This window comes from Monodon monoceros, unplaced genomic scaffold, assembly GCF_005190385.1.
Source record: "Monodon monoceros isolate NGI ecotype Baffin Bay Population unplaced genomic scaffold, NGI_Narwhal_1 Super_Scaffold_21, whole genome shotgun sequence".
Classification (NCBI taxonomy): Eukaryota; Metazoa; Chordata; class Mammalia; order Artiodactyla; family Monodontidae; genus Monodon; species Monodon monoceros.
Window position 1 is genome coordinate 69626556 of NW_021703778.1, and position 24777 is coordinate 69651332.

At 48.6% G+C, this 24777-nt stretch overlaps 1 protein-coding gene and 1 pseudogene across 1 annotated transcript in view; both read left to right on the plus strand.

The window, feature by feature from the left end:
• The first annotated feature begins 1571 nt into the window (after positions 1 to 1571).
• Positions 1572 to 4983, plus strand: LOC114904498 (annotated as a pseudogene).
• A 6111-nt stretch (positions 4984 to 11094) lies between these two features.
• LOC114903841 (translation initiation factor IF-2-like) overlaps positions 11095 to 24777 on the plus strand; it is a 222226-nt gene continuing 208543 nt past the window's right edge. The window contains exon 1 of the mRNA XM_029237103.1: positions 11095 to 11248. Coding sequence (XP_029092936.1) covers positions 11095 to 11248 — 154 coding nt within the window. The remainder of the gene's footprint in view (positions 11249 to 24777) is intronic.

Below are 24777 nucleotides of genomic sequence, written 5' to 3' on the forward strand. Positions count from 1 at the left end.
GGGTTGGAGGCCGGCAGAAGGAGCTGGGACTGCAGGGCACGTTAGGGAGGCTCTGGGGGAGCCTGTCTGGGCACTGAGGGCCTCTGGTCAGAGGCATCGCAAGGAAGGGCCTGGGGGAGATTTGATGGCCTACTGCACGTCCCCAGTGACACACCCCAAGTTGGCGCGCCTGAACGTAATTGAAAAATATTTATATCTACATCTTGGAGACAGAAAGAGGGAGAAGCTGAGTGATTACTTCATGCCCCAGGTGCCTAGCACATCTCATTTCATTGTTTCAGCCGTCCTGTGAGGCAAGTATTCTTATTCTCATTTTTCAGATGAAGGAACCAAGACTCAGAGAGGTGATGCTACATGCCAAGGTCACACAAGTGGCCACAGCACTGCCACGTTGTTGCTGAGCAAGGGCTCGTGTGCCTGAGGTGCAGAAAGCCAAACCCTGACAGCGGGGTTTGCAGCAAAGTGAGGGTTTATTTGCAGGGAGCCAAGCCAGGAGAACAGGCAGCTCATGCTCCAACGACCCGATCTCCCCCATGGCTTTCAGGCAAGGGTTTTTAAAGACAGTGTGAGGGGAGAGGGTCGTAGGAAGCTGATCAGCCCGTGGACCTTCTTCTGATTTGTTGGTGGTGAGGTAACAGGGTGATGTTTAAGGAATCACAACCTTCTGGTTCCAACCAGTCTGGGGTCTAGTGCTTGTGGTCAGCATGTAGTCACCATCCTCCCTCCACCTGGGTGGGAGTCTTAGTTTCTATAGAACAACTCAAAGATATGCATCAGATTGTTATCTGTATCCCCTGAGGAGGCACTAGGAGGCCTGTGGCTCTGTTGTCCTAATAGTTAACTGCTTGAGTCTGCTCTTTGGAACGCAGGGAAGCCGAGGAGACTAAAGCCTTTTTCTACAAACAAGAAACGGGGGATGTGGAGGGGTTTTTGTACCCAGAAGGCCCCAAAGGGTCCTGCTTCATTTCAATCCCCGCTTTTCTTTGATACTCTTCAATCCTGAGGGGAATGGGGGCGGGACAAGAAAGGGAATGAAGTTTGGGACGGAGACGTTAATCATAAACTCAGTAAGGGAACTGGGTTTCAAAGTTATGGTAAAACCACTGCAGTCCTGCCCTCATCTTGTCAGCAGACCGCTGAAACACAGCCTGTGCTGCAGAGAGGAGCGTGTGCCCTGAGCAGCCAGGAGAAGCCTGTTAAATACTCACACGCCTTCCTCACAAGCTCATCATCCAGGCAACAGCCCCATAGTATTATTATTATTAATTTTAATTTTATATTTGGCCACGTTGGGTCTTTGTTGGTGCGCACAGGCTTTCTCTAGTTGCGACGAGCGGGGGCTACTCTTCGTTGAGGTGCGCAAGCTTCTCATTGCGGTGGCTTCTCTTGTTGCGGAGCACGGGCTCTAGACACGCGGGCTTCAGTAGTTGTGTCTCATGGGCTCAGTAGTTGTGGCTCGCAGTCTCTAGAGTGCAGGCTCAGTAGTTGTGGTGCACAGGCTTAGTTGCTCCATGGCATGTGGGATCTTCCCGCACCAGGGCTGGAACCTGTGTCCCCTGCATTGGCAGGTAGATTCTTAAGCACTACGCCACCAGGGAAGCTCCCCCCGCCCCCCATAGTATTACTATCCTCATGATTCCCCACCTCCTTTCCCAGAACCTATTTACTCTTTGTTTATACATACTTCTAATAAGCTGTGTGGTGGAAAGAGCACAGGTCAGAAGTCCTGAGGCAAGTCTGTTAGCATCTCTCTGTGTCTCCTCCCCCATCTGGAAAATTGAGATAAAAATAAGTGCCTCGGGGCTGAGGTTTTCCTTCAGGTCAGAGGATCGTAAGGTCATGGTGTTCCTCATAGACCACTGTGACATTCAAACATACATAATTCCATAATACAAAAGCACATTTATGGAAGAAAATACAACTATGTATCATGTCTCTAGGATAGTGTATCTTTTTTTTTTTAAAGTATACATTGAACCTAAAATCAAGAAAATACTTCTCTTTAAATTAATTTTTTTTCCTCTGTACACTGGGAAAGTCTCACTATATGATGTTTTAGGCAGGACACCCGGGTCCAGCTCATCCCACAAGTGCCAGTTTGAGAACCCCTGGGCTGGAGGTGGGAGACTAGTCCCTGCCTGACCAATCACCTTGCTGTGTGACTTTGGACACGTCACTCACCTGTTCTGGGCTTTTGTTTCTCCTGGATGCAGCAAGGGGGTGAGGGTGGCCTAGAGATCATCCTAGGTCCTTTTCAGTTCCAGCCTTCAAGGGTGGAGTCTGTTCCTGCATCTCCGTGTCACATTCAAGATCCCATGGACCAGGGGCAGCTGTGAATCCATCTTTTCCTCTAGTTCCCCATCTGTGCATCTATTCCTGCCCTGTGGGAAACCGTACATGGGAGTCTTGGGCCAAGGAAAGGCTGCTCCTTCCCCTCCAGGAGACCCCTAAACAATGTCTGAGGGGGATCCAGGCTATTAAAGTAATTTACATAGTAATTAACAAGGTTCCATTAGTGGATTCCTGGAGCCAGAGCGCTCTGCTTCCATTTCCCTTTAGGGGTACACAGTCCTGGGCTGGGACTGAGGTTTGCTGGGGTTCAGCTGGTGGAGCAGTGAGGGGAAGAATTTTCCATGCTCACGTGTCCCAGCCCCACACCCCGGGAAGAGAAGCAGTGACTGTGCGAGGGCCCCAGCTGGCTGGGTAATGAGGTCTGGGGCGAAGGGGTACCTCGTGAACACTTCGGGCCTGAAATCCCAGGAAGAAAGGCAACCGTGAGTCTCACAGCCATGTGTCTGTTCTGCAGCCCAGGGCCTAGTGCCTCCAAGAGCTCCTCTTTCAAGATGACACAGAATTTCTCATGTCCTTCTGGGCCTCCGACAAATTATATGTGTGACCACAGTAGGGTGCCAAGCTTCCCTGGTTATCACCCCTTTGAGCCTCTCAGCAACCCTGTGAGGCAGATGTTAACTTTTCCATTGTGGGGTTGAAGAAACCTATGCCCAGAGAGGTGAGGTAACTTGTCCAGAGTCACACAGCCTGAAATAGCAGAGTGGAACTAGAACCTGGGTCCTCTGACACAATCCAGCTCTTGCCACTTGGCTAGTGGTTTCTAAACAGCTCTGTGGAGCCCTAGGGGACTCCCAGAGTGGTTTGCCTCAGGATAAGGGATCGTCGAGAGGACTGGCAACTCCACCCCATGTGTCCCCCGCTTCAACCAGGGCAATTATTTACATGTTGGATGTCTAGGTGGGATTTTGTTTGCATTCTAGTTAGAAAAGCTTTTAAAATCACTGCACTTTTAGAAAATTGTCCCAGGAAGGGACCTGTCACAGGACCGCTTCCTTGCTCATCTCTGACAGTGAATGGAGCTGTGTAATGTGGCAGAATTGGCCTTCTGAGGCTCTGGTCTGGGGTCCCAGATCCCTGGCCTTGGTCTCCCCATCAGGCTTCCTGCAGGTGAAGCCCAATACCCGCTGCCTGCCCAGCCCCTCCGGCTCCCTTCTCCCACCGAGCCCGGCTGGCCTGCTGCTCCCCTGCCCCACCAACAGCCTTCTCACTGCTCTGTAACAGCTTCTCCTTGGCCCTGTTGTTTCCATGACCAAGCAAGGAAAAAGACAACAAAGATGGGGAAAGGACAACGATTCTGGGGTCTCCACAAGTTTTGAATGATTTTCCTACACTTCTTCACTCAGCAAACATTTCTAGAGCTGTAAGAGCCAGCATCTGAGGATAAAAATGTCCCTGAAGGCGGTGCGACAGCCGCTGGAGGGCAGCGGGGGCGCGGCCCGTCCTGTCCTCGCCATGAGGCCGCAGCAGGCACCAGTGTCCGGGAAGGTTTTTATTCAGCGAGACTACAGCAGTGGCACCCGCTGCCAGTTCCAGACCAAGTTCCCCGCGGAGCTGGAGAACCGGATTGACAGGCAACAATTTGAAGAAACAGTTCGAACTCTAAATAACCTTTATGCTGAAGCAGAGAAGCTCGGGGGCCAGTCCTATCTTGAAGGCTGCCTGGCTTGTCTAACAGTGTACACCAACTTCCTGTGCATGGAAACTCACTACGAGAAGGTTCTGAAGAAAGTCTCCAAATACATTCAAGGGCAGAACGAGAAGATCTATGCTCCCCAAGGCCTCCTCCTGACAGATCCCATCGAGAGAGGACTTCGAGTTATTGAAATTACTATTTATGAAGACAGAGGCATGAGCAGTGGAAGATAAACCATAGAATTAAAGGCCCACCTCCAGCTGGGACCCTCATCTGTGCACCGGCCGACCGCAGAGTGCCCCCCACCTCCTCTCCAGAGCATCATTCCCTCGTATCTGCTGCCAGAGCCACGGTGCCATTCGCTCCAAGGACTGACTTTCTAGAATTCCACACCTGGAGTGACTGCTAGTCGCTCAGCATCCACTTTGTGTCTCCAAATGGTGGAGGACTCTGTAATCTTTTGATTAGTTTTTGAGAAAACGCAGTGAAGCATTTCACTTTTTTAATTCAAAGCCATTAATAAAATATGCAGTTGGTCAGCCCAACACAGTTTATTTCTTACCTGCCAGCAGTGCCAGTGGCTCTCGTCATTCCCTGGGCTTCAGCAAGTCGTAAACTAGCCAGTGCTCAGTCTTACTCCCCCAGATTCATAAAACGCTTTTCTCCAGGATTTTGGTGAGGGGTGGGCTGTGTCTGGTTTTGCTAATGCATCTCCAAGATTTCAGAGAATTACCAGTTTTGCCATGACTCAAAGCTTAAAGATCAAGTTCTGCTGTTCAGATTCTCAAACTGAAGCTCATTGGAAAAATAATGTATAATGTTACTTGTTTTATTATAGCAATTCCTGATTAAAGCAGTATTTAATGCAATTTCCAGGTTTTTGTTTTTTGGGTTTTTTTTTTTTTTTGAGAATTCTGTTATTAACTGCATTACCTTGAATATTGGGAAGATGTGGTATGTGTTGCTTGTTCCTTATAAAAATAAGTAAGCACAATAAAGTGGATGCTAAACCATCAAACACAAATGTCCCTGCTGTGTCCCTGAATGAGCAAGTGTTAATAAATATTTTAATTATCGTTTTGTTATAAATATAACTTAAGAGAAAAAAATTTGATAGGAATAATACTATATATTGCTAATTTTTAACTATCCCTACTGGCAAACCATATGATTCCTAGACTTTCCTCATATACGGTATTCAGTGCACAGAAATACTATGATTGGTTCAAGTTCAGTAAGTTAAGTGGTTTCCAACTAAAACTCTCAAGCCTGGGTCACTGTTTCTAGTTCTTCTTTTTGTCTGTGTGTTCTTAGTATTGGGACTTCCTGTGCCCTTCATCTTTAGGGTTTGAGAGCCCTGTATTTGGGAGAAAGTTAGGACATGTACTAGGAGAGAATGAAACGGTTAAAAGTTTTACTGTCAGATATTGTAGGTGCTAATGCTGGATTTAACCTTTCAGATTTAATTTCTTTTATGGGTCTGTTAGTTATTCAGTAAATCCCATAGCTCTATGTAATATTTCAGTTGTATGAAACTTGTTACTTTATAGCCTATAATAGGGTGTCTGTCTGCCTTTTAAACCCATTGCAATAACTTTGCTGAAATAGTAACGCATTAGTAAAACTTTTCTTAAACAAGCAAACAAAGAGAAATGTCCCTGAGCCCGAGTCTGGCCCTTGGAGAGCTAATGGGAAGACATAGTACAGACTCATCACAGTGGTTCCCCAGGGACGACTCGCTGGGTGCAGTGCTGGAGGGTCTTCCAGACCCCATGGAGGGGCAGGGGGAGTGGGTGACTGCTGATGGTGAGAGCGTGGCAGATGTCAGGGAAGGCTACGCGGAGCTGGAGAAGCCTGAGCCCCTTGGAAGGCAGAGGAGGAGTTGGCCTGGGATGGGGGGGCCCTGAAGCACTGTCTAGCTAGAGGGAGCAGCACGTTTGGGGGCTCGAGGCCGGAGAGCAGAGGGCGTTTCGTGTGGTTTCACCTACGCGTATGAGGCAGAGTGGAGGAGTGGGGCCTGGGGAGATGGGCGGCTGCCAGGTGAAGGTGCCGAGGAAGGGGGCCGAGGCCCCCAGGCCTTCTGCTGCCCACTCCCCTCTGCAGTTCCCTCCACAGGGCCCGTGTCCTCAGGGCATCCCGAGGGGCCACTTAGGCTGTGGGTAGGGGTCAACAGGGGATTCATAGCCCAGGGGCACCCCGAGATCGGTGCCCGACTGCCCCCGTACCCTGGGCCTTACCTCCTGAGACCTGGGGAAGAGACGGGGAAGGTCACAGCTAGTGAGGTGGCAGCTCCTCCTTTTCAGGCCTCAGTCACTCTCTATGTACAGCAAGGGGGTTGTCACAGATGATGGCTAAAGCCCCTTCTGGCCTGGATTCCTCCTTTACAGACAAGGAAGGTATTTCAGTTTGGCTCCCCCCAGGAAACGGAGCCCGAAACCAGATTTGAGTGCTAGTAGTTTATTTGGGAGGTGATCTCAGGAAGCGCCAGTGGGGATGTGAGAGGGGGAATGAAAGGAGACAACACAGGGTGCCTGATGTGCAGAGGACCCTGCAGGTGACCGGGGCTCCGTGTAACGCACCCCTTCAGAGTTGTCCTGTTCGAGGGGACAGGAAGCCAGTGGCGTGATGACAACGGTGTGTAGCAAACAGCGCTTACAAAAGGAGGTTGTGCGCTCATGGACAGCATATTCTTCAGAAACCTAGACCCAAAGGGACTGAAGTGACTTCCCCTGGGTCACGCTGTGAGTTAGCGACAGGCTGGACCGAGACTTGTCACCCAGGGCTCTTTCTGCCACCCATCCCTCCCCTCCCCCACCTCTGTTGTCAGGTCTGTCAATCATCCTTGTCCCTCCTCCTTCACACGGTTTAATAAGAAAACTTTGGTAGTAGATGCAGAGATACCTTGAAAAACATCAATTGGTTTACATCTATGAAACTTTTGAGCCCTTCTCTGAAAAAGGCCTTATCATCTCCATCTTTGCATTGCCATCTTTGCACATGGTAGCCCCTTTATACACAAAGGATGAGCGATGTTTTGGCCATTTGTGTGGTATGGGGTGATGCCTGTGTCTTTATGGCTCTCAGTTTCCTTGTTTGAAAAATAGGCATGTGATATCAGCGTGCTAACATCCTAGGCTTGTTGTATCAGATAGCATGATGCGTGGCACCTAGTAGGTGCTCGACAGCAGTTTGGACTGCCGAAGGATGTTCAGGAAACCACATCGGCTGTCACGCCAGAGGGAGGGGTGGTCACGGTGGTGAGCCGGCAAGAACCATCATGAGTCAAAGGATCGCGTCCCTCCCCCACCCTTCCCACCAACCATGCCCCCCTCCACAGGTCTGAGGTCGGGTCGGGTTGCCCCCTCCCCCCTGCACTTTCCCCGCGTCCCTGAAGCTCTGAGTCAGGTTTCCCACCTCCTGCGATTTCACGGCTCCCCGCCAGCCAAGCTGTTTTGCAGACCCAAGTTGGTAACGACAGATTCTTCTCTCCTGGCCCTCCACTGGCGAAACCACGGAAAGTATTTGAAACACGCAGCCTGGGAATGTGCAAGCTTCCATTCGCCGGGCTTGGCAGGGGCCAGCGCTTTCTCAGCCAGCGCTTTTGACTAAGACTTGTATGGCTCAGGTTTCCCAGGAGCTCGTCAGCTCAGTTTTTCAACAGCATTTATACTTTTTTTTTTTTTTCCACCCTTCAGAACATTAACCCTAAAGTAGGTTCTGAATCATACAATCCCTGGAAGCATGGCTCTCTCTCTCTGTTAGAGGCACGGTTTTGGATGGGCCTCAGGAGAGCTGGCCTCAGCCTGGGACGGGGATCTCCTGCCCATCAGGGCTCCTCGGGCCCAGGCGGCGTGAATCAGAGGATTCTCTGCCGAAAGGGATCCCCAGAGGACTTCCAGATCCTCCGCCTCTAGAGAGATCTGGTTAACCCATTCCAGGCCTCTGCAACTTTGATTTTAAAATGTCCTCTGATAGGGTTGAAGGAAGGGAGAGAAGATGCAAAGACCACAGACTCTGGACCTAGGTACACCTAACATGTCAGTTAGGCATCTGCTCCCACTGGGTTTCACCATCTGTAGAATGGCAATAATATTGTAATACCCACCTCCAGGTTATCGTGAGGTTTAAATGGCAGCACAGAAAATCACCTAGTACAATTCCTGCACACAGTAGGTGCACAGAGTAGTTTCCTCTCTTCCTTATTTCTTGGTCACGGATGCTACGGTCTCATCACAGAGTTGTTTGGTGAATGAATGAAGGTCTTGACCTAAGCACCCCCTTCTTCTCCTCTCAAGGCAAAACCATGGAACAGGTATTTCCTGAGCATCAGCTCTGTGCAAAGAGCAGGACTAGGCCTTGTGGTGACACCCCGATGCCAAAGTCCCTGTTGTAAAGGAATTTCTGGTCTCGTGAGGGAGCAGGCACCACGGGAAAACGGCAGGTGGATAAAATGTCCACAGGAGAGACAGTCACAGTGATTTTGCTCACTTGCTTACATACATTCAGTCATTCCTGCAACAGGCATTACTGCAGGAGGAGGGCCTGGCCACCCCTTGGCCCTGGTGGTGATTCTGGGGGCTTCTAAAGCAAGCTCTTTCCACTTTACATCCCTGGTTCTGTTTGCTGTGACGTGATACTTGGAAGTGCTTTGGAAATTCAAGGGCTTGCTGTTCCCTCTGCCTAGAACACCCTTCCCAGCTCACTCACCCCTTCTCTGAGAAGCCCTTCCTGGCTCTCTGAGGCACGTTCAGCTGTCCTCTGTCTGAGCCCCCCAGCACTTTAGTCATAACAGGGGTACTGCCCCCTGTGCGCTGTGTTGTGATAGGCTGTTTCCAAGTCTGCCTTTGAGGAGACAGCACACAGGCACCAGGTACTGAAAGGGAAAATGGGGTGCCTAGGTTGGGCTCCCTAAGAGCAGAGCCTGAGATGGAGATTTGGACACACACGGCTTATTTTTTTTTACATTCTTAAGAAAAAGCATTTCTTATTTGTCATCATTCTTATTTTCATAACTAGAAAAAAAGTTGGCAAATGATTAAAGGAAGTATGTTCTGTACATCTGTGTGGTGTAGGAAAATGCATTGCCCGCAATACGCAGCTATTTTTATCTACTTAGGGCAATCATTTCCAATCTTCCTTTTAAATTTTCATTTTATTGGAGTAGAGTTGATTTACAATGTTGTGTTCGTTTCAGGTGTACAGCAAAGTGATTTGGTTATACGTATACATATGTTCATTCTTTTTTAGATTCTTTTCTCATATAGGTTATCACAGAATACTGAGTACAGCTTCCTGTGCTAGACAGTAGGTCCTTGTTGGTTATCTGTTTTATGTATAGCAGTGTGTATATTTTCATCCCAAGCTCCTGATTGATCCCTCCCCACTACGTCTCCCCTTTGGTAACCATAAGTTTGTTTTCTACATCTGTGACTCTTCTTTCTGTTCTGTAAGTAGGTTCATCTGTACCATTTTTTTAGATTCCACACACAAGCGATGTCATATGATATTTGTCTCTGTCTGACTTACTTCACTCAGTAAGACAATCTCTAGGTCCATCCATGTTGCTGCAAATGGCATTATTGTTGTTATTATTTTCTATTATGGCCAATATTCCATCGTATATGCGTACCACATCTTCTTTATCCATTCCTCTGTCGATGGACATTTAGGTTGCTTCCATGTCCTGGCTATTGTAAATAGAGCTGTAATGAACACTGGGGTACATTTATCTTTTCAAATGATGGTTTTCTCCAGATATATGCCCAGGAGTGGGATTGCTGGATCATATGGTGGCTCTGTTTTTAGTTTTTTAGGGAACCTCCATACTGTTCTCCATAGTGGCTGTACCAATTTACATTCCCCCCAACAGTGCAGGAGGGTTCCCTTTTCTCCACACCCTCTCCAGCATTTATTGTTTGTAGACTTTTTGATGATGGCCATTCTGACCAGTGTAAGGTGGTACCTCATTGTAGCTTTGATTTGCATTTCTCTGATAATTAGTGATGTTGAGCATCTTTTCATGTGCTTTTGGGCCATCTGTACGTCTTCTTTGGAGAAACATCTGTTTAGATCTTCTGCCCATTTTACTGATTGGGTTGTTTGGACACACACAGCTTATTAAGGGGCAAGTTCTCCAGAGAAATGAGAGAGGGAAGCAGGATGGGGCAGCAAGGATGTGGGTGCAGCTGGAGTCCAGCCTCAGCCTGGTCCACGGGGAGCTCTGGAGTGGGAACTGCCCCCCAGAGCATGACCCCCAACCCCTTCAGTCCATGGGGCCAGACTCTGTACCCCTGAGTCACTTAGTCTGACGTCAGAGGGGCAGGCGGAGGTGATCTCCCAGGTGAGGTGGCTGCTCTTCGGCCAAAGGCAGTTCTCTGTGGAAGAGGGTGGCTGTCAGCTGTAGTTGCCAACGCTCCTAGCAGGCGGGATGGATGGGGCACCCACAGCATGGTTCTGGGAGGGGAGGATCAGGAAGGAGCATCAACATCACCACATCTTTTCTACAATGGTGTACAAGTTGTGTGCATTTGACCCCCATCCTTGTCGTTTGCTAAAAGGACTCACAGGCAAGGACGGAGGTGCACACCTACGGGTGGGGGCAGGGCCCGTGTCCCTGAGAGCTTTGAGGATGGGGAGGGCACTGAGAGGGGCAGCAAGGAGAGGGCGGGTCCCGGCTTGTCACCATTCACCTGACCGAGTGCCCCGCTGTCCTTTATGTACCAGTGGCCTTGACCTTTCCCGCCATACACAGGCCCACCACGTCTTTCCATCCTGAGTACCCTCCGCACTTGACCACAGACCAAGCAGGCAGTGAGCACTTGCATTGCTTCCCTAAGGCAAAGCAAATTCTTAAAAGCAAAGCCTTCATCTTATTTTGATTTTTCCAAGTGCCCGTCTCAGTGCCTTGGCACTTACTAGGTGGCCAGTATGTATTATTGAGTAAATAGGCTAACAGATGCCTTAATTTTCCTATGAGGTCGTGAAAAGGGCCAAGAGCCCTTCTGATGGCAGCATTTGCCAAGGGTGCCCTAGGGCTCAGGCAGGGCCTGGGCTGTCCTTGCTTTTCCCACTCCAGCACCCCCAGCCCCAGGCAGGGCTGAAGCCTCCGCATGGCCCTACCCGCATCCTGGGGGGCAGCCTTGGGCGAGGGTGGCCAGTGGGACAGGGAGCTCTCGCTGGCCTGGTGCACAGACCCCTCGGCCTTCATTTATATGAAACGTGACTCCGTCACTCAAAGCCTGCGCCTGGCCTTGGTCAGTGCAGGTAATGATGACACAGGCTCACTTATGCAAGATTATCCTTTTATCACATTTCCACACTCATTTGTGAGGCTCATGTTTCCCCCCCGAGGGCGTCATCAAGCAAGTTAAGCTGTACTATTTCCCTCCCGCAGAGAACTGGCGGGGGCCTCCCTCGTTGACGGATGAGGCCCGCTGCCTTTGCCAAATAGGGTCGCCGTGATGGATCTTTTACTTGTGAATATTATAGCTGGAAATTAGCATGTTTATTGAGGTAGAATGTGTTTGTTTACATTCCACTACCCATGGCACTACCTCTTAGGACCTGACTTATTTAGTTGAGGATAAGCGCAAATGATCTGCGTTTGGGCACCCACAAAATAATTAATGAACTTCCAGATATAGAATTCAGCCTTAAGTAAACACGCCAGCGAGGTGAGTGGGGGCAGAGGGGCTGGGAAGGGCTCTGGGGTTTTGGGTGGTGAGCAAGGTGGAGTGTCTGGTACTCGAGGGATGGAGATAGGGCGGGGATGTGGGTTCAGGCGTCCTGTGAGGGGCACGGGGTGGGTGCCCAGCCTGGCTGTCGAGTGGAGGTGACCTCTGTCAGTGGAGAAGACAGGCAGAGGACCAGGACTGTGAGTCGTTTTCCCAGGGATTCTCCAGGGCTCCCTCTTGATTGTCTCGATGCAGGAGTGAGAAGGATGGCCCAAGTGTGTGGACTAAGGGTGGGGAGGGACAATGCTTGGGCAAGGATGATGGAGACCCAGGTGAGTGACGATGGGTCCCAAGAGGCCAAGTGACCACCTGGAGTCTGCTCCCCTCCTAACACTTTCACCTGTAACAGCTTTGAAAGCTAGCTTCTCTTTCCATCCCCCGGCTTGCAGTAGGCCACACAACCTGGGATGCAAACGCTCACTAACCCAACATCCTCTTGTTTTAGAAGAAGAATCTGAGGTTCAGAGAAGTGGAAGGACTTAGCCGAGGTCTTGGAGGCAGAGGGACAACCGCCGCCGCCTCCCTGTGGCTTTAAGCCTGATGCCTGCCTTGTAAGAAGTCACAGAGAGTGTATCCTCTAGGGTGTTTCTTCAGGGGCCCAGGAAGGCTTTGCCCCCTATGCCTGGCCAGCAGAGGCCTCAAATTTCACCCTTAAAACCAGTTACCTTTGTAGTTTAATCCCCTTTAAAGAGCAGATGCTCCTGGGAGGGGCCTTGTTCTTGGTGCTTGCCTCCCCAGGGTGCTGAAGTGACCTGTGAGAGACTGAGGGAAGCAGGAGAGCTCATGGTTGAGGGTCAAAGCCCCCCAAACAGCATGACCGAGAGACCCAGGAACAAACTTCTCCCCCTGCATAAATTTTTCCAAGTGAGCAAAGCCATTCTCATTGTCCCCCAGCTCCGAACCGTGAACGTAAAGATGGGAGGGGTGTCCTGTCTGGACGTCAGAAGCAGACAGACCTGGGTTGTAACTCTGGCTCTACCTCTTCCTAGTTCTGTGAACTCTGTGACCTTGAATGAGTCATTCGAACCCTGTGGTCTCCATTTCCCCAGCTAGAAAACAGGGAGGGGAATTATAACACCCACCTGTCAGTGTCACTGTAAGATTAAAAGAAGAAAGTATCTACCATGCTTATCACGTGGTAGCACTTGGTAACTGGCCTTGAATTAGTGGTCATTAGTATCATTATTTTCCTTCCCAAACAAGGTGCTGTAACCTACCCTGGCTTTCCCATAAGTGGGAATTGATGGAAGGGATTGAAAGAGACAGGGGGAGAGGGAGAACGAATCCCCCCATAATCCCCATCCCTTTCTCCCTGTTGTGTCCTGATGTGGGTGTGTGGGCCCTTCCCATGGAGCCTGCAGAGTTCCCACGAGGTGGAGTGGGACAGAGCGAGGTGCCAGACTGGAGTTTGGTCCATTTCAGCCACATATCTCTCGGGGATCAAGGGAAGCACGGTGGTTCCGGATCTCAGTCTCCTCATCTGTGAAATGGGGCCAGCCTCACTGCTAACCTGGGAAGCAGGCGGGTCCACAGCTAATTTGTCTCCGAATCACCAGCACCCAGCAGTGTCAGGCATGCAAGAGGTGTTCAGTGGTGGCGAACAGACTGGAAGCTGTAGATCAGGTTTCAGAAAACTTTTTCTGTAAAGGGCCAGGGAGTAAATATTTTAAGGTTTGCTAGCCATACAACCTCTGTTGCATCTACCCAACTCTGTCGCTGTAATGCAAAAGCAGCCATAGACAAGGTGTAAACCAATGAGTGTGTCTGTGGTCCAGTAAGACTTTATTTGTAAAATCAACTGGTGGCTGGATTTGGCCATAGCTCTTGACCTCTGTGTAGCGAGGCCATGGCAGTCTTTGGATTCAGACAGCTAGGCTCAAATCCCAGTACCTCCACTCTTTAGCTTTGTGGCCTTAGGCAAGTGCCTTACCCTCTCTGAGCCTCCATTTCCTCCTCTGTAAAATGGAGGACACTGGCTTGTGCTTTCTGGTATTCCCCTCACCATACCTACTAGGGCTGGGCTCAGAGAAGGAGCTCAGGAAAGACATACAGATTGGCTAAAAAAATGACCTCTGACAATAATCACAACTCGAGTGTACTGCACTTTCAACTTACAGTACATTTCACATCCATCTCATTTCCTCCCCCCATCCCCTACAGAATGGGTACAGTATCATTATTATTATGCTCATTTTACAGATGAGAAAACCAAGGTCCAGAGAGACTTAGAGAGTCACCGTCCAAAGGTCACTTTCCAGAGGTCACTGTCTTTGTGTGTTTGGGCTGCCATAACAAAATGCCATAGACTGGGTGGCTTATAAACAACAGAAATTCATTTCTCACAGTTCTAGAGGCTGGAAAGTCAAGATCAAGGTGCTGGCGGATTAGGCGTTTGGTAAGAGCTCGCCTCCTCATAGATGGCTGTCTTTTCACTGTAACCTCACACGGCAGAAGAGGCTAGAGCGTTCTCTGGGGCCTCTTTCCTGAGGGCACTAATCCCATTTATGAGAGCTCTGCCCTCATGACCTAATCACCTCCTAAAAGCCCCACATCTCCTAATACCAAAACATTGGCCCTTAGGTTTCAACATGTGAACTCTGGGGGGACACAAACATTCAGTCTAGAGAGTCAAACAATCAGTAAGGAACAGAACAGGGATTCAGACCAGGTATTTCAGCAGCAAATCCTTGAATTTTCCACTCTACCAGAACTGTCATAAATAAACCTCCTCCCCAGTCTGTCTCCTCCTACCGTGGACAGTCAACAGATGGACTCCTGTACAGACACTTGGAAAGTATGTAGACCAGGGGCCTCTCTCTCTGTGAGAAGGGGCTACTGCTTATCTCCTCAGGTTTTGAGACTTACAGGCTAGAAATATGGGGTTCTTGGTTCTGTAGGGAAGATCCTGAGCTGAGTGAGCCGACTGGGGCTGGAGTCAGGGTGAGGGTAATGTGACATTGTCATAGTCTGAGGGGTCTCTCCTGGTGCAGAAAGGTAGTGAGCAGGCAGTTTTGACTCACTCAGAGATCAAGCTTTTACAATTCTGATAGAGAAGGGAACGCTGTATTAGTGAGGAGTAGCATTTGGCATCAAGTAACCAAGACCACCGAAAGCTAAGGCTTAACAAAAACAAAAACGAAACAAAAGATAAGGCTTATTTTTTTCGCATGTGCTGCAAAATCCAGGGTGGTCAGGGCTGGAGCAACAATTCCACAATGGCATCTTCTATCTTTCTGCTCGGCCAGGTGGCTCTGCAAGTGGCTTCCACCCTTAAGGTCACCTCATGGTCACGAGATGGCTGCTGGAGCTCCAACCATCAGGGTCACATTCTAGGTGAGAAGGAGAAGGGTGGAAGGGGTGCTTGCCAGATGAGTCAACTCCCTTTTAAAGGAGACTTCCTGGGAACCCCATCCAAGAAGAGAACAACTTTGGCTTTCATCTCATTGACCAGAATTGGTCACAGGGCTAGCCCTACCTATAAGGGAAGTTGGGAAATATGGATATAGTACCTTGCTGCCCCAATCAGGACCGTGCTAGCAAAGAAGAAGGGGAGAATGGATATAGGGTGGCTAAACCTCTGTCTCTGCCTCCTTCCCCTAATTTGCCATCTGTGTAAAGACCAGGGAAGGAAGGAAGTTGCCCAAGACCACACAGAAAGCTAGGGGCATGCCTGAGACCAGACCCCAAAGTTTCTGACTCTGAGTCAGATGCTTCTTCCACTGTCTCCATTGCTTCACTGTGTGGCCACACCTGTTCACAAATAATGTTATTATTTATCAAGCATTAACTATGTGCCAGGTACTATGCTAAAGGCTTTCCAGGCATGTTCCATTCAATCTGCTACCAATCATTTGAGGTGGGCATTACTATTATTCCCATTTTACAGAGGAAGAAGCTGAGGCTCAGGCAAGTGAGGTGACTGCTCCAGGTCCCAGAGCTCTTAAGGGTTGGCATGGGCTTGAAACCCAGGTTCCCAGCGCTGGCTGTGAGCAATTCAGTGCATGTGATTGAAATGAACCAGGGACATCCCCAGTAGGCTGTTGAGTCAAGGTGGTTCTCTCAGTGACCCTGTACCATCAGGAACACCCACAGACGGCCCCAACAGTCAGGCAGCAAGACACTCACCAACCGAGGGGGCTCCCGACTCCCCATCCACCTGGCCAGCCTCTGTCTCTGCAGCTCCTCATTCCAGCCAATTACCCCTAATGGAGTGATATGAAATGTAACTAACTTGGGGAAATATCTGTATACTTTAATTAAATCAGTTCACAATTAGCCATCTGAGTAATGAGGCTAAGGTGTTTTATCTCCCTGTGAGCCAGCGGGCTGGGGGAGCCAAAGGCAGGGGGATTTTGTGCCAATAGCGTGGTCCTAGTGACAAACTCCTTAGGGGTATGGAGGCAGGTGCTGGAAGCCCCAGGAGAGGATTTGGCCCAAATCCACTATGATTAAATAAATATAGCACCTCAGAGAGGAGCTACTAATTTGTGGGACTAAATTTTTAATGGCTACAGCCAGTTTTTCATACTAAAGAAATACCAGGGCCTTTGATCCAAACACCTCGTGGCAAAAGGCTAAAAATTACACATGTGCACTGTGTGGCCCCGAAGTCCCCAGACGTGGTAAATGCTTGGCTGAGCAGGTTGGCCTGTCCAGCAAGGGCTCCCTAAAGGCCTCCAGGGGCAGGGTCGGGACCAGGGTAGGGCGGGTGAGGCCTTTGCATTGGGTACAAAATTTAAATGGGTGCCAAAGTACTCAGCCATGAAATAATATTTTAATGCAACATATTTTATTTTATTTATTTTATTTTTTATTATTAATTTTTGTTTTGGGGTTTTTAATTGTTATGTATAACAATATAAAATAATGCTTGTCACTGTCAAAGAGTAAGGAACAAGGTAAAATCATCTGTAATTACACCACACAGATAACCACTGTTTACATTTTCCTTATTAAATACATTTTTAATACAGTATTTCAGTTTCATTTTATTATTTTTAAATATTTATTTATTTATTTATTTTTGGCTGTGTTGGGTCTTTGTTGCTGTGTGTGGGCTTTCTCTAGTTGCAGTGAGCAGGGACTACTCTTCGTTGTGCGGGCTTCTCATTGTGGTGGCTTCTCTTGTTGCAGAGCACGGGCTCTAGACTTGCGAGCTTTAGTAGTTGTGGCTTTAGTAGATGTGGCACGTGGGCTGTGGAGCGCAGGCTCAGTAGTTGTGGCTCACGGGCGTAGTTGCTCCGCGGCGTGTGGGATCTTCCCAGACCAAGGCTCGAACCTGTGTCCCCTGCATTGGCAGGCGGGTTCTTAACCACTGGGCCACCAGGGAAGCCCTAAATACATTTAAATAAAACAAAAATAAGATCGAATTAATTACTGTTGAAAATCTACTTTTCATTTAGCTATAAACCTTTAAAAAATCTTTCAAGGAATTATGTATTCTCTCATTTCATTTTTAAAAGATACACAATATCACATTGTATTGATTTCTCTTTTTTTAAAAATAAATTTATTTTATTTATTTTTGGCTGCGTTGGGTCTTTGTTGCGGCACACAGGCTTTTCATTGCGGTGGCTTCTCTTGTTGCGGAGCACGGGCTCTAGGCACACGGGCTTCAGTAGTAGTGGCACATGGGCTCAGTAGTTGTGGCTCACGGGCTCTAGAGCGCAGGCTCATTAGTTGTGGCGCACAGGCTTAGTTGCTCCGCGGCATGTGGGATCTTCCCGGACCAGGGCTTGAACCTGTGTCCCCTGCATTGGCAGGCGGATTCTTAGCCACTGCACCACCAGGCAAGTCCCTGTATTGATTTCTTTATCCAATCCTCTGTGTATAATGCAACATATTTTTAAAAAATGAAAATTAATGTAAAAAAATGATGATAAACAAAATTACAAAATTTAAATAAAGATGGGGTTAGTATCAATGCCATGCCATGCTGAGCCATATCAGAGTCTGGAGCCAAGGGGACAGTCAGTAATACTGATACTGTCTTTATTTAAAAGTTTGAGATTTTGTTCATTATGGACTTTTTTGCATTGATTTTGATTTTTTAAAATATTACATTAAAATATCGTGTATCTTGATTATTGTGGTTTTCGAGGCCTCCTTAAATTGTGTTCCCGGAGGTGAGGGCCTCAGTCTCCGAACCCTAGTCCCAGCCCTGCCAGCTGGGTTGTCCCTCAGAGTTTGTGTCTTATCTGGTAAAATGGCCATTCTGCGTGCCACTCCAGGACCCAGCTGGGTTCTTAGGGCCTCTAAGTTGCAGACTTTATGGGTGGCTGAGAACAGGGGTGACACTTGGAATCCTAGACCATTAAAGCAAAGTGCAGCCTCATGGTTGCTCCAGCAAGACCCGGAGACCAGAAGCAACTGGCCTGAAGCTACCCAGCAGCTTTGTGGTAGAGCTGGAAATCAGTTTCCTGGTTCCCTACAGGGCTTTTCTACTCGTCAGAGGAGAGAAGAGCCTTTAAGATGACCCAGGGTGAAAGGCATTGCAAGCCACCCTTCACATTGGGAGGTCCTAATAACATGACCCAGGGTGGATGGTGCTGACTGGCTAACCCAGTCCCCACACACAACCCCTTCTCTCTCCCAGTGACTGGTGCAGAGGTGACCATGTGACCCAGTTCTGGCCATTAAGACACAGAAGTCATTGGGTGGGGCTAATGGGGACAGACCCAGCTGATGTCCCTTTGGCCTTTTTTGCCTGTTCCTCTTCCCCCTTCATGTCTTGAGCTGGCCCTCTGTGTCTGGAGGTGAGCAGCTGCCCCGTGACCTTGAGGACAATAGCCAGACGCTAAGGATGGCAGGACAGAAAGAGAAGAGGAGCCTGGGTCCCGAGGCCCCTTTAACCCTCTGTTCCAGCCCTGGGCTGCCTACTGCATCCCTTTTACAGTGAGTTGAAATTAATGCTCTCTGCTCAAGCCACAATTAGCTGGATTTTCCGATGCTCACAGCTTGAATGCAATCCTAGCAGCTCTATCACCCATGGTGACAAGAGCAGCTTTTGGTGAAATTCATTTGATATTCACATGGCTCACTCCCTGCTAGTTGAGGTCCTTGCTCCCTGTCCCCTCCTCAGAGAAACCTTCCCTGACCACCCTGTCTAACACAGCAGCTCCCATCACTCTCTGTTCTTTTGCCCTGTTATTTTTTATGAGCCTTATCAGTCATTACCTGACATTACATTATGTAATGTTTTGTTTTTTGCCTCCTCCAACTGGAATTAGTTCTGTGCAGGCCAGGCTCTTCTGCCTTGTGTCATGGCTGTATCCCCAGTGCCTAGAACAGTGGTTGGCATGTAGTAGGTCCTCAATCGATATTGTTGAATGAATGGACATACTCTGAGCCAGTCGGGCCCTGAGCCTTTGCCTCTGACATCTGCCGGCTCTCGGTGGTGGCAAGTCAGCTTGGTCTCTGGAATTAGGATTTCCGCTTCCTCTCTGGCTCAGCCTCTCAGAACCAATGTGAATTCCCTCTGCTCCCCTGCCATGACACCCCTGGACACCCCAGATCCCAACCATCTTGACCCTGGGCTCTGCCACTGCCAGCCGTGTCTTACGGGACACCCACGCCGCCCATATCCAGTGGTGGCTGGGCACCCTCTTCCCCATCTTTCTTCATCCTCATTCTCAATGTCATTGTCCTTGTGGAATCCCAGGCAGTGACGACATTGCGTGAGAATTTCTGGATCTCCCGTTGACAGTACATCAAAAACCATTACCTCCTGGGGCTTCCCTGGTGGCGCAGTGGTAGAGAATCTGCCTGCTAATGCAGGGGACACGGGTTCGAGCCCTGGACTGGGAGGATCCCACATGCCGCGGAGCAACTAGCCCCGTGAGCCACAACTACTGAGCCTGCGCGTCTGGAGCCTGTGCTCCGCAACAAGAGAGGCCGCGATAGTGAGAGGCCCGCGCACCGCGATGAAAAGTGGCCCCCGCTCGCCACAACTAGAGAAAGCCCTCGCACAGAAACGAAGACCCAACACAGCCATAAATAAATAAATTAATTAATTCAAAAAAAAAAAAGCCATTACCTCCTGGTTCGGATTTCCAAGATGGAGCCTGCCTTGAAGAAAACAAAATGAATGGGTTTGGTGTGCCAGACCCCATTAACTGGCTACCCAGATTAATCAGTGGCAGAAATTCAAGGAAATTGCTAGAGCAAATTTAGGTGTCAGATTATTTGGGTCTCTTGATTGAGATTGGAAGAATAATTGAGGGTTCCATTTAATAAGCTTTGTTTACTAACCCCAGATCCTGTTTTGATATCTCTGCCTCAGTTACTTGGGCTAGGGCCACACTGAAAGAATAACTTTGACATTGTTGCTGATAGGAACTTCAGAGCACCTCCACCCGAATCCTTTCATTTTATAGGTGGAGAAAATGAGGCCTGGAGAGGGAAAGGAGCCTCCCAAGGTCCCCAGAAATTAGAGACTCAAAGCCAGGGCGCTTCTACTTCTGAGAAAACCAGCAGGAGATTCAAGGAGCCTCAGAGGACGTCCTTCTGACGTGGGACATCAGTGCATGCTGAAGGGGTTTAAAGAACTGAATCTCCTCATTTGTTAAGAAAATATGTGGACAAATATGATGGGCGGCCGGGGGGGCAGCGTGTCACTGACTCCAAGTACCTGAGTCTTCTTTGGAAGGTAAAAATGGCGCCCACATAGGTACCCACTTCTGCCAAGGACCCGTCTTTACCTGTAGTTACAGAGAACACCATGGAGCCAGAATATTCCAGGGAATCACCACGTGTGAGGGGCAGTCTGGAGAACCTTTCATGAGACCTGGAGTGGAGACTGGAATTGCCCAATTCTCTAGCAGCCAGGGCTAGAGTCCCGGTCTCCTGAGTCCCCAGTCAGGATCCTGTTCCCGACCCCACTCTGCCCAGACTCAGACGGTCGTCCTTGCAGTTGCCCCCCAGTTCCCAGCGGAGTCAGGGAACAGGGTGTGGAACAGGCAGTGAGTTGGGGAACCGGAGGAGGCAAGGAGAATCATGGCTGCGTGTGGTCAGGGAGATTTCCTCATGGATAAGGCGAGGCTCTGCCTGTGAAGAAAGAGCAGAGTTTATGGGCAGAGGGGTCTTTGTTATTCATGGAAACCAGTGGGTGCATGAGAGGTGTTCAGAGGAAATTCATTCATTCTGCACAGTTTTGGGGGAGCCTCTATTATGTGCCAAGTTCTTCACATAATCCATTTCTTCTAATCCTCGCAATAACCCTATGAAAGAGGCAGTAGTTTTACTTCCATTTGGGAGTTATGGAAAGAGGTACAGAGAAGTTAATTTGCCCAGGCTTACATAGGAAGTTATAGAGTTTAAACCCAGGAGTGGATGTCTCCTTCTACTATAAGACATGCAAATTACTCATCATTGGATTTCTAGGAATGGACTGTCACAGATGGGTGTGTGGGTGGGCTTACAAGAAAGGGGGCCCTGGTATCCCTGGGCCCCCATTATAGTTGGGCCCTGACTTCCTTTTTCCTGTGCAAGTCCTTCCAGTATTCAAAGAAAGCCTTCTGACTCCTCCAATCACTCATGCATTCATTCTTTTGACAAATATAACCACACCTTCTCGTCTCTCAGGTACTTTAGTGGATATTGGGGATGAAAAAGTGAAAAGGATGTGGTCCTTTCCCTCACAGTTGTCCACCAGGGACTAGATCTGTCCCAGTTTCCTTCTGTAGCTCAAGCTAGAAGGTTACTCATAGCAAATGACTGCAGCGTCCTGACCATCTTGGTCACTCATCCCAGAGTACTTAGTGGGTCCAGCACCACCACCATCTTTACCACACTTGCACTAATACCACCTAAGCTGGCACTAGTTCCTTTAGCAGCTATATACCATCTTTAATAAGGAATCAGCTTATGTATTATTAAAACCACAGAGAGGGACTTCCCTGGTAGCACAGTGGTTAAGAATCTGCCTGCCAATGCAGGCGACACAGGTTTGAGCCCTGGTCCGGGAAGATCCCACATGCTGCAGAGCAACTAAGCCTGTGCACCACAACTATGGAGCCTGCGCTCTAGATCTGGCGAGCCACAACTACTGAGCCCGCGAGCCACAACTACTGAGCCCACGCGCCACAACTACTGAAGCCTGCATGCCTAGAGCCCATGCTCTGCAACAAGAGAAGCCACCGCAGCGAGAAGCCTGCGCATCACAACAAAGAAGCCCCCACTCGCCACAACTAGAGAAAAGCCCGTGTGCAGCAATGAAGACCCAACGCAGCCAAAAATAAAGTAATTTTAAAAGAAAAATAAATAAAAATAAAACCACGGAGAATTTCAACAAGAACTTGCTGTCAAACCAAGTATTTCCCATCCTATGCTTAGCCAATTGACTGAACTTAAATGGAAAACTTTACATTTTTGTCTGTTAAATGTCAACATAATGCGTTCAGCCTATTTTTCATAGGCTGTTAAATATTTTTCCAACCTATATATATATATTTTTTTTTTTTTTTTCTTTGCGGTACGCGAGCCTCTCACTGTTGTGGCCTCTCCCGTTGTGGAGCACAGCCTCCGGACGCGCAGGCTCGGCAGCCATGGCTCACGGGCCTAGCCACTCCGCGGCATGTGGGATCTTCCCAGACCGGGGCATGAACCCGTGCCCCCTGCATCGGCAGGCGGACTCTCAACCACTGTGCCACCAGGGAAGCCCTCCAACCTATATTTTATCACTCAAGTGTTTCTGCCATGCCTGGAAATGTGGAAAGTCTGCTTTTAAGAGTCTTCATTCAAGGCAGTAAAATGTAGAGTAGAACAGAGTTAAGGATGGCCGCTACGACATTTCACCAGAGGACTCCTCCCAATCAATTGTGCCATGTTCTTTGTGTGGGGTTTATTAACCAGCTGTGAATCTGTATATCTAAACTCTCATCTTGCCCCATCTCTCCATTTTGTTCAAAGGCTAACAAGAAAGACAAAATGCAGGAATCAAAATGCATTATGTGTAAAGCATCCCATCAGAAGGGAAACCAGGTGCACTTGGCATGGCTTTGCCTAGTGAATCCCCACTCATTCCTAGTGGTCTCCAATTCTGTTTTTCTAACTGCCTGTAAACTAGGGGAATATCATCCGTTGCAAAAGGAAGTTCTGTAAAGGGAAGCAGCAACTTGACAGACCAAGGATGACATGATTCCATTGCAGCAGGAGACCCAGCTTCCCCCACGAGCAGCAGGAGGAAGTACAGACATGGTAGATACTGGCAAAGGAAGCTACATCAGGGACAGTGTGCCAAGAACAAAACCACAGGAGGTTTTCTACGAGAGCACAATTTAAAAACCGAAGCTGCAAAAGATAGTAGAAACAGGATGAGCTGGAACATTTGCTCTCATCTCGGGATCCAGCCCACGCAAGGCTGCTAGGACTGAAGTGTGCAGCCCTGCACCAAAGGCAGGTTATATACAAGAAGACATCATGCAGCACTGGTTCTTCTGGGAGCTAAGGGTACCAGAGGGAACATGACAGCAGCCAGAGCTGTGGGGTGTCTTCAGGAGCAGCTCCCCTTGCCGTCACTGAAAGGAGCTGGCTTTTGAATACAGCTGTGTCCCCTCAAGTCCTGGTTAATTGCCACCTAGGCATCCTACCTGCAGATCTCACTACAACTGCCAGAGGCGGTATTTGCCATAATTGATAAAGGTTGGGTTTTCCAAAACACACCACCTGGTGGCTGCTGTTGGAATCACAGGACCAGTGTTAACAGATAAGCATTGGTAAGGATAGCAATGCAAAGGATGAAACATTCCAATTACAAGCGAGCATGCCAACTTGCTTTAGTGTTTGTCACAGTAGCCATAAACAATTAGAGTCACAGTAGCCATAAACAATTCCAGGTGGTGAGAAAAACCACTTGTGGAGGGGAAACAAAAAAGACCCATGGAAAGACATGTTAATAGGAGTGTTTGTGTGTGTTGGGGATGGGTGGAGGGGTTGTCCAGACAAGACAGAAGCCAAGAGGGAGAAATTTAGAAGGAAAGGAAAATGGGCCAACTTAAGGAGATTGGAGGAGTTCCCGATCTGTGTTAGACCTCAGTGAATTCTGTTACTCTTAAGGGTCTCCCTCACTTTACCACTTAATTTAATTCAACAAGCCTGTATTGAACACAGAAGTGCTTCACAAGAGGTGGGCGGTCCTGAGCCATCAGGAAGAGGTAGGTGTCCTCAGCTCTTCCTCAGGCTACTCAGAGAGTTTAGCCCCTGAATTCTGTGACATGCTTGGGGTCTTGGGGAAGATGTCTTCCTACCTCACGCATTAAAAACAAAAATTTTTTTAATTGGGTAAAATACATATAACGTAAAATATACTACCTTAACCATTTTTAAGTGCATAGTTCAGTAATTTTAAGTACATTCACATTGTTGGGCCGCCATCACCACCATCCATCTTCAGAACTCCACTCATCTTCCCAAACTGAACCTCAGTAACTATTAAATACTAACTCCCCATCCCCCCTCCTCCCTGCCCCGACAGCCACCATTCTGCTTTCTCTCTCTATGATCTTGACTATTCTAGGTACGTCATGTAAGTGGAATCATACAATGTTTTTTTGTGTGTGTGTGTGACTGACTTACAGTCACAGTGTCTCCAAGGTTCATTTATGTTATAATTTGTGTCAGAATTTCCTCCCTTTTTAAGGCTGAATAATATTCCATTGTATGGATATATCACATTTCATTTATCCGTTCATCCCTTGATGGACACTTGGGTTGTTTCCACCATTTGGCTATTGTAAGCAATGCTGCTATGAACATGGGTGTGCAGATATCTGTTTGAGGCCCTGCTTTCAGTTCTTTTAGGTATATACCCAGAAATGAAATCACTGGATCATGTGGTAATTCTATTTTTAACTTTTTGAGAAACCACCATTACTGTTTCCACCACAACCTCATGCATTTTTGTGAGGAAATGCCAACCCTACTCAAGCCAAACACAAAGTCCCCCAAGGAATGAGAGTTGGAGAATTCCTGAGGTGGAACTCCATCTCCAGGTGGGAAGGAAGGGCTTGTGTTTTTCCAAATTCACCTCTTGCTTCTCTCCCTCGTAACGCCCACCTTGGA